Source organism: Priapulus caudatus, unplaced genomic scaffold, assembly GCF_000485595.1.
Source record: "Priapulus caudatus unplaced genomic scaffold, Priapulus_caudatus-5.0.1 Scaffold638, whole genome shotgun sequence".
Lineage (NCBI taxonomy): Eukaryota > Metazoa > Priapulida > Priapulimorpha > Priapulimorphida > Priapulidae > Priapulus > Priapulus caudatus.
This window is the reverse complement of record NW_014577699.1, coordinates 80,625-93,616: the sequence shown is the minus strand read 5'-3', so window position 1 is coordinate 93,616 and position 12,992 is coordinate 80,625. Positions and strand designations below refer to the sequence as shown.

General features: G+C 42.6%; 2 protein-coding genes across 3 annotated transcripts in view; both read right to left on the bottom strand.

Moving 5' to 3' along the window:
- The window catches only part of LOC106812359 (rab5 GDP/GTP exchange factor-like), a 13,596-nt gene extending 13,281 nt beyond the window's left edge, over nucleotides 1–315 (bottom strand). For both annotated transcript variants that reach the window (XM_014816213.1, XM_014816214.1), the window contains exon 1: nucleotides 186–315. The gene's annotated coding sequence lies outside the window, so the exon portion shown is untranslated. The remainder of the gene's footprint in view (nucleotides 1–185) is intronic.
- Nucleotides 316–8,572: 8,257 nt separating this feature from the next.
- The window catches only part of LOC106812348 (galactoside 2-alpha-L-fucosyltransferase 1-like), an 11,844-nt gene continuing 7,424 nt past the window's right edge, over nucleotides 8,573–12,992 (bottom strand). Inside the window, exons 2-3 of the mRNA XM_014816199.1 lie at nucleotides 11,239–11,356; nucleotides 8,573–10,987 (exon numbers count right to left, since the gene is read on the bottom strand). Coding sequence (XP_014671685.1) covers nucleotides 10,071–10,987; nucleotides 11,239–11,356 — 1,035 coding nt within the window. The 3' untranslated portion in view covers nucleotides 8,573–10,070. The remainder of the gene's footprint in view (nucleotides 10,988–11,238; nucleotides 11,357–12,992) is intronic.

The following is a 12,992-nucleotide window of genomic DNA, read 5'->3' as shown; positions in this document are numbered from 1 at the left end:
GGTATACCGGACCGTACCCAGGGTACGTTCCGGCAGTACCCCGGGTGACATAGACCCTCTCAGCGGTAGTAGGCCTATTACTATTACTAGTATTACACTAGTATTAGTATTACTGTAACGGCCGCGCGTAATTTCACGTATCTCCTCCGAAACCGCCGTAAGGAATGTGCACATTTTCCTCTTACCGGGGGGTTTCCAATGTGGCGAAGACGATGCGCTATGTCACTAGGCTTTATTTTGCATGACAACGTTACTTCAGCAACATTTCAACGACAACAACATTTCAACAGGTTAATTTCACCTTCGGCAGGTCGCCATTGCGATCGGTAAGTGCTGCCATCTCTACGAACAATTATTAACTAGAAAAAGAGCATGCGTGGCGCCATTTTGGTGCGAACCTAAGCAGACATTATTAACGTGCAGGCGAACCGGAACACAGGTAAGATAAATCTTAAATAACTACTCATAATATCGTTATTTTAGTTATTAGATAACAGTATTCAAGAAGCCATTCAATGTAATAATGTGAGCTTTTCATTGCGTGGAGTGAGTATACTGTATAGTGTATAGATACAGGGTTTCATGATCAAGCCGGGTTTGTACGCCGTATCATAATCATGTGTATGCATGCCGTTGTACGTGTTAACTGTATGTAGATGTAGGCGCCTACGAGCTAGGCTACGTATGTGACAGTAGATTGAGATGTGTGACTGTAAACTGAGTGTTATACGTATATGTGACTGTAGACAGATGTAAACACGCAGCTAGGGCCTGCATACCTCTCAAAGACAAAGTGACGCGTCGTTGACCGACCAATCGGAGCGCTCGCAGCTCAAGCACTAAAGCTGATAAATATAAAGCTAAACCCTAACCCTAACCCTAACCCTTACCAATACCAGTAACCATCCACTCACGATAGCCAGCTTAAATAATGCAACCACAAAACATCACATCAGCTTTAGTGCCTGAGCGGCGAGCGCTCCGATTGGTTGGTCAACGACGCGTCACTTTGTCTTTGGGAGCTGCGAGCGCTACGATTGGTCGGTCACTTTGGGAGGTATGCAGGCCCTAACTGCGAGTGAGATGTAACAGTAGATTGGGATGCACGTATGTGACAGTAGATTGAGATGTATGACTGTAAACTGTGATATACGTACGTGACTGTAGCCTGAGATGCACATATCATGTGACTGTAGATTGAGATGTGCGTACGTGACTGTAGATTGAGATGCACGGGTGTGACTGTAGATTGAGATGTGCGTATGTGACTGTAGATTGAGACAGTGGCGTAGCTAGGATTTTTTCAGCGGGGGGGGGGGAACCTTACATTTTCGTAGGGGGGGGGCACAATATATAATTTTACTGAGATGTGGTTCGAACCATCTTTCTTTGTATTATAATATACTGTTCTAACGGCATTGTTTTTAATTCCAATTTTTTTTTATCAAGCATGAATTTTCAGTGGGGGGTCACGGGGGACAAAATTTGTGGAGGGGATGTGGCCCCAAGCCCGCCCCGTAGCTACGCCCCTGGATTGAGATGCGCGTATGTCACTGTAGAGTTGAGATGTGGTATGTGACTGTTAGATTGAGAATGTGGTATATGTAACTGTAGTTGGCACGGTGAGTATGTGACTGTAGGGGTGAGATGTGCGTATGGTGACTGTGATGTGGGATGGTGTCGTATGACGTAATGTGAGCTGTAGATGAGATGTGAGTATGTGACTGCTAGATTAGATGCTGCGTATTATGTACTGTAGATTAGAGATGTGCGTACCTATGACTGGTATGTGACATCGCTTGCGTATGTGACTGTGGATTGCGGCATGGATGCTGTATGACGTAGTATAGTGATGTGATTGAGATGTAGTTTTGTGTGGCTGTAGAGTATTCTCACTGCAATACAGCTTTGGACTCGTCGAAAGCGCGTGGAGGCATCGGTCATACAAACGGTATGCTTGGAGGTTCAGGACGCTCGGCAGATGCTAGCTCTTCTCGAGTTCATGCTGAGGGGTAGCGAGACTTGATTGAACAGTCGAACCCATTGGCAGGACAATCTGTGACGTTGCGTGGGCGTTGGGAAGTCAAGCGATCGCTTTTAAGTTACTCGTCGCAAGAGCGGGACGTTAGAGCTACTTATAATACATGTAGCTTTGGCTTATGAGAGTCGGAAAAATCGGCGTACCGTGATCGGTGCCGCATGGTTGTTTCAAATGGTCAACCCGCTGGCGCTTAGTTACACCGATGTATGGATACGGCTGTAATGGTTCCATAGTAATTATTAGGCTAATCGTGTTCAATTAAATCAGGATTTAAGAGATTATAGCTAAGACACTGATGTCTATGGTTTTGTAGCTAGAGTTTATAGAACTGCCAAACAAATATTACAGGCTGCGGAGGCAGTGGAGGGTGGAACGCATTTTATCTTGTGATTTACAGTTGTCGATTATTCTTCTCAAAATGAACTAGGTGGCTGGTGATTTTACACTAAGAAGTGTACACTTAGGCTATCATATGGCGCAAGTTGAGTTACTTTATTAGAAATCTAGATACATGATAAACATGTGCTTATCTATGATCTCTGCATGCTGATTCGTTGAGTTATTATTGAAGCTGGCGAGGGTTAATATTAGCAGGTCTCACGCGGCGCGGTATCGACAGGTAATATAGACGGCTATTGGGCGGGTAGAAGAAAGGTTGTCAAGTCTAAACTATCATATGGGCTTGCGACGATTTGAGTTACATTTCTATAATTAGCTACACATATAGACAAATGTTTAGGCATATAGATCTCCATGTTAATTTTTGAAATTTATTGGAAGGAACGATGATAGTCTAATTAGATTTTTCGGACCTTGTACAGGTATCCAGTACAGCGCTGTATAACTATGGCAGCGCGCTGTTGATTACATTTGGAAACAACATGGAGTCAAATCCTGAGTTGGCGCAACTCTCTGTATATAGGGACTCTAGGCGGACGCTGTCTGGGGTAATCTCAAAACCAGCAAATTCCACAACATCTGCACCAAACATGAACTTCCTGGGGTTGAGGGTGATCCCGTTGCGGCCGCAGATATCTAGCCATTCAACAGCGTAAATGTTATAATGTTAGAAGACTTCCAATATGAGTGCTTACGCAAAATTCTAAAAGCACACAGTAAAACACTGCTAGAAGCTCTTCGAATAGAGCTAGGTATACTACCAATATTAGACAAGATAAATTACAAAAAAAAAGCTTCTGCAATTCAGGCGCGGATTTAGGCCGGTTTGCACCAGTTTCCAGAAACTGGTCAGTCTGGGTATCTTCAGAATTTACCCTCAAAATTCACCAGAGTGCACCAAATATATATCCTAATTTTTTTTTAAATTCCCGGGGGGCATGCCCCCGGACACCCCTAGCTGTGACTAGAACTATGGAAACTGCATGCATGGTCACCGAAACCCTCTGTATGCGCCCCTGCAATTCATAGTTAATTTGGAAAATAATAGATTAATGAAAAGAGTATATACATACAACAGACTATAGAGGAAGAAAAAATTGGGCAAACGAAACCTCGGAAATTTTAGATAACTACGATTTAGGAATATCACTCTCAGCCATAGGAATAAAACCAAAGAAAGCCTGGAAAAAAACAAGTAAAACAAGCTATTTTAAAAAGTGTAATAACAAGAGATAAAATGAAAACAAAGGAAAAACGAAAATGAAGATGATAAACATAGAAACTTATGGGCTAAAGGAATATATGAAAGAAATGTCATTTACCGACGCATGTTTTACATTGAAATGTAAAACATGCATGATAGAACTCAAAAGCTATTTTAGAAATAACTTCGGTGATTTATTCTTTCTTTTTTTCGGTGACCGGTGCAATTTATGTAATAACAATATAAAAGAGAACTTGGAACATTTATATAAATGTGAGTTTTATAACAGATATAAGGACAGCGATCAAAGTGAAGACTGGGGAGGGGACTACACTGGGTTACTCAAACCAGCAGCAGAATATGTACGAAAGATATTGTCAATTCGAAGTATTAATATCTAAAGAACTGGAAGTAGACATAATTTCCTGTTTCTTTAGATAATCCCCGCATCTGCATTAGAGTGCCCAAGATACCAAGCCTGCCATTCGTCGTCTTGCTCGCCGAGGTGGTGTGAAGCGTATCTCTGGCCTTCTCTACGAAGAGACCTGCGGCGTTCTGAAAGTGTTCCTCGAGAACGTTATCCGTGATGCTGTCACCTACACCGAGCACGCCAAGAGGAAGACCGTCACCGCCATGGACGTTGTCTACGCTCTCAAACGTCAGGGGCGTACTCTGTACGGCTTTGGCGGTTAAAACTCGCTAGTATTGATTGTGAAACCCAACCAGCCCTTTTCAGGGCCACCATTTCTTCCCAGGAATGATCTCTGCTTTTGCATTGCGTGCTTCTGAACCCCGCCTTTAACAGAACACGACATTGGCTGACTCGCCAACTAAAATACCAAACGGTGGCTGTATCACCCTTTCATATCACCAGTGACATATCACACCTTCCACCTTCGCTGTCTAACACACAACTTGCACCTCTCTCACTGAATTGGCTGTTGTTTCACCCGCCTCCATAACATATAACACTTTCGGTGGTGAGTGAGCAAAACTACAAAACACAGACAGTAATCATAACAACAACTTACACAATCACAAACACAGAACATACACACATTCTGCCTGTGCTCACCAGCGAGCTACCTTACGGTTAGCTCTAGAACTATAGCCCTCTGCTCTGCCACAGGCCGAAAGAAGGTCTATAGTTCTAGACTCAGAACTACCTTACGGTTGACCATAGCCCACCGGGAGCCCGTAGTGACCGGTGCCATGCCGTGCACCGCCACACAAAAAACATCTTTCCAGCCTCTAATGTCAATCGCCAACCATTTATTTGAAAAGCTGCCAAAGTAACAATTAACAACAACTACCAGCTTTATGGCTGTATCCAGGTCGAGCAAATTATTACTAGAGGAATAATCGAATATATGACTGATCTAAATTCATGTTTTCTGATCCTCATCGCTTAATTTACTCATGTATACCATAAAATAAACTTGGTATTACATTTGTATCCTTTGTTACCTTACTATACTACTCTACAAATAGATAAAATAACGTTTGATATTACGGACTGAGAACGCACGTGAACGATTTACCACGACATACCTGACAAACTCACGATTTGGGAATGAAAGACACGGTAACGTCATGTCACGATCGTGACCACGACAAAAATTACTAAAACACTTCAATTAACCTTTTAAGGTTTTGAAGAAAATCGGGTGTGGATGGCGTGACTATCTGACAAAACAGAAGCTAGTTGGGTTTTGTACCACAGAAATAATACCAGATAAGCTACGTATACACTTCTATCAATTTGATTTTTCGCCAAGCAATAGAATTAGATAGCATGCCATTAGGAGTGAATAAAAACAAGTTGGCTTTATTCATTCCTTACACCATCCATTTCTATTGGACAAGCTATAGAGAAAGATAATATATACTACCACGAGTAAGCAATCACAAATGATAGATCCCGGCCGACACTATCCATAGATTATTAGATATCTACTATAAATACATATGTGTAAATATAGATATCTATCAGGAGTGTGTATTAATGTATTAATTCACTCCTGACCATATCTAGGTTGAAGTTTAAAAACCGACCGGTCGTTTTATTGAAGGGCATCCGACCAAATTCCGGTCAATAATTTGAGAATCCAGAGATATAATCCCATAACAAATATCCATGAGACTGACCCGAAGAAGAGAGCCTTCAATTTTAACAATATGAACCTTGGATATAAATATTGGATATAACACTAACACTAACCCTTTTCTAATGCAATCCACAATATTGATCTGATAGTTTAGATTACGTCTAATGATCAATTATAGGCTCCCTGCTTTTTCGGGACAGTCCCTAAGACTATGAACGATGTTTGTATTACGATGTTGACAGATAATAATGTAATACTGCCACTGCAAGTACAACATATTCAACATGGCAGAGAGTAATGCGAATAACATATCTATATTTTATATCATGAACATATAAAGGCGGGCTTATGTCGGGCTTGCGAGCCGACTCGACTGAAAGCAACTGGCTGCGACTGCAGTGCTTAGGTCGGTCGACTGCGACGCGACTGCCTGCGACTGGCCGCCACTAGTTGCTCGGAATAGAACAGTGGGCAACTGGACGCAACTAGTCGCTGCCGATCGCTTCCAGTTGCTCGAAATCCAGTTGCTTCCGGTCAAGTCGGCTCGAAAGCCCGACATAAGCCCGCCTTAACTATACATTGTATATAGATATCTTCACGATTTTACTATACTAGTTTCAGAGCGAATCATGTGAATATAGAATATGTGAAGATAGATCATGTGATATATGTGAATATAGACACGGTTATGATGACAATAAAATTAATATCACTGAAAGTGTATAATCTTTCAATATTTGACTAATATTTGGCAAATTAATAATAACCTGGTATATATAATCAGGAGTAGATAATAGGGAGGAGTGTGACATCAATAAACAAGGGAAATTCGTCATTTACTAGCCTTATAATACCTACGATTTACTACGCGTAACTCATCCAACTTGAGCTCAAATCGGACACAGTACATTCGCCAATCACCGTGCGAAATCGTTTCCTCGTAGACACCCGCAATCCGGAGATACAGCCTAAAACGTACGACACGATTCTCCATTTTGGCCATCATCAGCATTGGCGCGCCTATATTCAACAAAAGGCAGCTATCTAGCGCTATTGCTAATGAGCGGGCATGTGGTCGCTGGGAGATTAGGCCTCAACACTCGGGGAGTATACCTGTGCCGTACACAGTCACAGGCACCTTTGTCATAGGCTGGGAATGCCTTCACGCACGCCGGCCAACAGCTATGATATGCTCGTGCGGTGTTGCGTCGATTCTTCAAATTTCTTTTTTTCCCCGCAGCACAACGCACGGTTCAGACTATTCGAGAGGACCAGCGATGACGCGCAGTGTTGCTGCTTTGTGCTGTTGAATTGATAGAGCGCGCAATGGCTGGATGATGGCCAAAGAATGGAGATCGTTCGTACGTTTTAGGCTGGTATCTCGGTTGCGGGTGTTGCGGGTGTTACGACGGAACGTTTCGAGATGATTGGCGACATGTACTGTAGTCCGATTTGAGCTCAGTTGGTGAGTTACGGCGGTAGTAAATGCGTAGGTTTTATAGTAGTAAATGACGAATTCCTTGATTATGATGTAACTCTCCTTTATCTACTAGCTGATATAGTCTACCGAAAGTGCGCGGGGCGACGCTGATCACGTCTCTGCGGGCTCTGGGAGTGGGTGGGATTCTGTACCCGTTAGTCCAAGTGTTTCCTATTACACGCAACAGTGGAAGGCAAAGGATGGTATCGGAACTTCTCGAAGAATTGTTCGTTGGGAGTCGTTATGAAAGTTGCCCGAAATGGCGGCGTAGTTTGTGTCTTAGTAAGATGTAAGCTGCCATCGTACGTAGTGCAACACTTTGGCAAGCAGATAGGTAAGCACTATCTATTTACTCGGCAAGCTCAGGTGAAATAGAGGCTGCACTGTAGATTAATTACGCATGGCAAAACAAATACCAAGTACTATTCCACGAATCCAGACTGGGGGGGCATGGCGGGGCATAGTGGCTTTGTAACACAATGACCGAGTACAGATGCCATATGAATTATCGATTTAAGGAGCTTATAACATTATTGAACAATTTAGCTTTTGAATGTCATGTGACAATGTTAGCTCATACGATTCAGGAATGTAGTATTAGATTTATAGAAACCGGCAGTCAATTCTTTCTTAACAGTAAATCATGTTTAACTCTCTAGGGTCAAAAGTGATCATCAGACAGTTTGCTACTTGCATGTTCAGCGGAAGTACATTTCATGGTCTCCTTTAGTAAAGCATAAATAATGGTGGCATCCACTGAACAACAAAAGTTTTTCCAGATGCGCTCGTCAGACATGTCTCAGAAATGTCTAAAATCGGCCCGGTGCCCTTTGCTGTTGCCTCGTGACACCTCCAATTCGGCACAAGTGATGGTTTTTATAATGATGACGTGATACACAGACTATACGGCGTCTAGGTCGAGCCGTTAGTTTGTGCCGCATTTGCATTTGCTCCTTTACTAAGTTAAGGAGGGAATGTTCCCTGTTTTTACACTCTTGACCTTTGACTTTGACTTTTGCCAACAGCGTCGATATCCCAACTCGTTTTCGGATTACCCCCCCACGTCCCGAATATCGTGACCGTACGTCGAGCCGTTTAGATTTGTGCCCAATTGTTGACGCACGGACGACCGGACAATCATGCGATTCTACAAGCTGCATCTGACTATGTCAGATGAGCTAAAAACTATGAACACGGATACAAAACAATCATGAATATTCAGTCTCGACACATATCTAGAAACCAAAAATTTACACAGCCATGGAATGTGATTTTACACATCAGAAATAAACAACACATGTCCAATAGGAGCTGCAATTAACGGTCTTAGAGAGTTGCTATAAAATGTATATAATGAGGAATGTATTTATTGGTCTCATAAACTTATGATATGTACATTTCAAAATAGCTGAGACTGTAGCTGCTATGAATGCATGAACACACTTTTCATATGATAACTAGGCACAACCAGCTGAGCTGGATATGATAAATTATCATCTATATATTATCTAGATATCATCTCTATTATGCACTTCTGATAAAATTTGGGTTTTATCTAAACAAATTGAATAACCAAACTTATGAATTTCATAAGCGTAAAAATGTCATACAAAACCTATTCGCATACCATACGTGTGTATGGTGGAATTAAGGGAATTGACTGGCCTCTCCTCACGCATGACCAATTTTTGGCCAACGACTGGCCAATTTTTGACACAGAATATGAGCTGCAACATACAGTATAATAAGGTTTGTGAAATATTAAAATTAAGTTTGCAGCCACTATGGCTAGTACTCGACTTATAATTATATAATATATATAGCTTATATAATTATAACTTTAACCAATATTATATAATATATGTAACCTAACGGCATTCCCCCTATATATAAATAGACCTATCAATGTATCTAATCAAAGTAGTGTTCAATGCAAACATTTAGTGCATAAAATTATTTTGATTAGATAGACTCAATGCAAAAGCTGCTCTGTTAAAACATTGCATTGCCATTCCGATGTTGTTATCCGAAAAGCGTGACACACTCAGGTGTGGATTAATATTTCCACTGCAACTCCAGAGTGATTCAACTTCTCTGTGTATATATCTACCTGTACATCATGAGGGCATGCAAAATAGTATGCAAATAAGCAGAAATTCGTATCACTGTAGTAGACCGTTTGTCATCTATTGACAAAAGTTTGATTAACAGATTATAACTTTTTAAATGCTACTTTACCATAAGGTTTTTTTAAAGTTTTAATTTGTTGTTGGACAAAGTAATTAGAAACTATTATCACAGATCTAGCAAGCACACACTAATCTGTACCCTTGTGATCCAAGTAAATTTTGAAGAAATGAACATGGTGCATTGTTAGTGTACATCATGTTGCAAACTAGTATATTCACCAATTCACAAGCTTGTTCATGATATACGTGGCGTTTTGGGAACGTTTTTATGTGGCAACCAAGGAATGGTAGTGTGTTGATAAGGAATATCCATGTTAGCTTTTCACTGAGGGAATGCCGTTTTAGTGTCATAACGTTCGCATGGGCTGCCCGTTTCATCACATAAGTTAATTAATTTGATTTCATCAGGAAATCGTATGTGTTAGTACACTCAGGTAATTACCCAAGGTTTGACGTCATATTTACTTGTCGAATGTTTGGTAGGAGTTATAGAACTAACTGCTAACATTCACTGACCAGAGATTCGGAACCCCGTATGTTGATACACAACATGTTGTACATTTGTATACAAATTGTATGCAACACTGCTGCACTGGCAACACTAGGAGCAGCACCGAGGAGTGTCCGCGGCTGCCGCACGTTCACTACTTCACAGTGGCACCCAGTTAGGCAGATAGTACTCGCGCGTACACACCTGATGTGCTAGTTCGGACCCGGGACGCGACGACTGATTGTAGTACACGGCGTCGCCACCAGTCAGGTAAGCGACCCACCAAGAGAACGTGCCCGTCGTCATCACCGTGTGGTTGGTTAGCGTCAGCACGATGAAATCCAAGATGGCCGATCCGGCCGAGACGAACACGACGTTCGCGGCGCCCTCTAGCTGCCGGCGCGTCCACGCCATGTCGTCGCTGCAGACGACAAACGTGCATCCGCGGTGGCGCCGCGCAAAGTACGCGATCGCCGCGCGCAAGTAGCGTGCGTCCGCCACCTGGAAACCGAGGCTCATGTTCTCTTGGTGAAGCATGTCGCCGCGGCGCACGTGAACGCCGACGAGCGTGCGGTGGCCACCGACAGCAGGGTCGCCACCGTCCAGCGTCGCGAGCGCGTCGTCGAGGACGCGTCGTGCGCGCCGCAGCAGGTCGGCGTTCGGGCGGAACTGCTCGCGCACCACCTGCCGGTAGTCAACAAAGTACTTCCACGACTGCAGGTAGGCCTCATAGCGGACGGGGGACTCGCGAGGTCGAGCGAGAGACGGGTTGTAGCAGCAGCACTGCCGCTCCTTCACCTGTGCGAAGCGAGAGCCGTACTCGGGACCGTCGACGAACACCGCCTCGGTGAGGTTAAAGAACTTGCGTATCTTCAGGTCCTTCTCGAGATGGAACGCCATGTGGTTGCGTGAGGCTATCGCGAGGCCGGACGCGTACCAGAACAGCTCGTTCCCAATGCCGCCGGAGAAGAAGAAACGTATCGTGAACACATCCTTCTCCGGCGGCATGTGCGACTGATATATATAGTACAGAGCCAATACGCACATCACAATCAAAGCCCAGCCGGTCTTCCACGCTGCAACGCAGAGAATAATTTAATTTTATGCAAAATTACGACGTGTTTTAGGATTCTACTAGACTGCAAAGTTTAACTATGTGCAAAACTACTTCATTGTTCTCTGCTCTACTCTTCACTTCTCCATGTCCTGGTACAAATGCACAATACATGCAGAATACTGATTTGAGATGCTTCTAGTTTTGTAACCTGACAAAATTTTCAATTATGTCATTTAATTTCTAAATAATATATTGTGAGCAGTGGATTACTTGTTATGGCATGTAGCCGCTTTTTTGGCAAACATGTGTGTATGTGCCAACACAGCTTAGCCATTGTTAGCAAGCGCCACAATTGCGCATATCCTGCGGGAGCGCAGCAATGAGCAATCTGAAAATACAGAAAAAACAATTAACTATTAACATTAAACAAGTGCCGCAGAGCGACAGCGCTCAACTGACGTGTATTGTAGCCAGGTATTCTTCTGATAAACTCTGGCAACCGAATCAAGTGCGCCCTCCTACCACCGTGTTCGCGCTCAGAGCATATATCTAGGATACTACTAATACAGATCTAAAATCTATGATAGGCTATACCTACTGGTAGTACACTAGTAAATATACAGCTGTGTAACTTTAATGACTTCGCTATATTAACATGTTATCATGGATATGCGTCAAGCGCGAGCGTGGTGGTGGTGGGGGGGGGGCTCTAATAGCAAAAACAGTTCAGTCCTTTGTTAATGGTCAACAAATCCATGTTTAACCCTCCTCTTGAGGGTCAAAAGATTATCAGACACTTACTCTTCGCACGTCAGCAGAAAGTAGATTTCATGGTCCTTTCAATAAAGTGATAAAAACGGTAGGTCAGCGCTGAAACAAAAAAGTTTTGCACTCGGTCCGTTAGACCACGTCCTCAGAAATGTCTGATATCTGACCTTTCCCCCACTGCCCTTTGACCTGTAACCTGTTTCCTCCCCATCACACTATACATCGAATATTAACAGCGTAGGTCGAGCCGTTGAGATTTGTGCCGCAATTCCGTATTTCCTCCTATACCTTCAGTTTTAAGGGGGAAATATTCCCCCTCCATTGACACATCTTGACCTTTGACCCTTGACCCCCCAAATTCGACATCCCGAGTCCTTTTCACGATACGTCCCGTATATCAAGACTGTACGTCGAGCAGTTAAGATTTGTGCCCAGCTGTTGACGGACGGACGGACAATCATGCGATTCTACAAGCTGCATCTGATTTCGTCAGCTGAGCTAATAATATTATCAGCATTTTATATTATGAATGACAATTGCTTACTCAAGGTGGGCACAATAATTACAGCACTGTTGTATAAACATGTTTTACTGTTACATAAAATCGATCATTCCTGGAAGTGGGAACTGAACGCAATATGAAACTTTACACTTACACTACACAAATTAATTTTCTACCCTAGGTAAAAGTATTGTGGTGCTTATTACTGAGAAAGATTTCAATATTGCAATATAAATTTTCCCATGTTTTAGCAACAACTCTTAATAATATTTAACGCTAAAGAAATATACACATTTTCAACAGCATAAAATTTCATTTAATTGTCGCAAAGAATAAACTGCCATTTTATTCCAACGTTATGATCATTAGGTAAATGCATGTTGATCTACACACAGCATATATAGCAGATAGCCAGATTCCTGCTAGACATTTACACCATGTATCCTTCCACCTGACTTACCAAGCTGCTATTGGGCAGTGGACAGTATGTGATCCGGCTGATATCAGATTTGCGCAATACGTAATTGTGCATTAAAAACGATCGGCTAAATATCTAGTATACAATCGAATCAATTGGCAAGTTGCAACCACATATATAGCTATACAAAAGGGTGACTGGCACTCAAAGTATGAGTCCAGAAAATTGGTGAACAATACTGCTACTTGTGAGGGCTTTGGCCTGTACAAGCCAGGGGCAGATCCAGGATTTTTGAAAAGGGGAGTCCAGGAAGAAATAAAGAGCACTTTTTCCTGC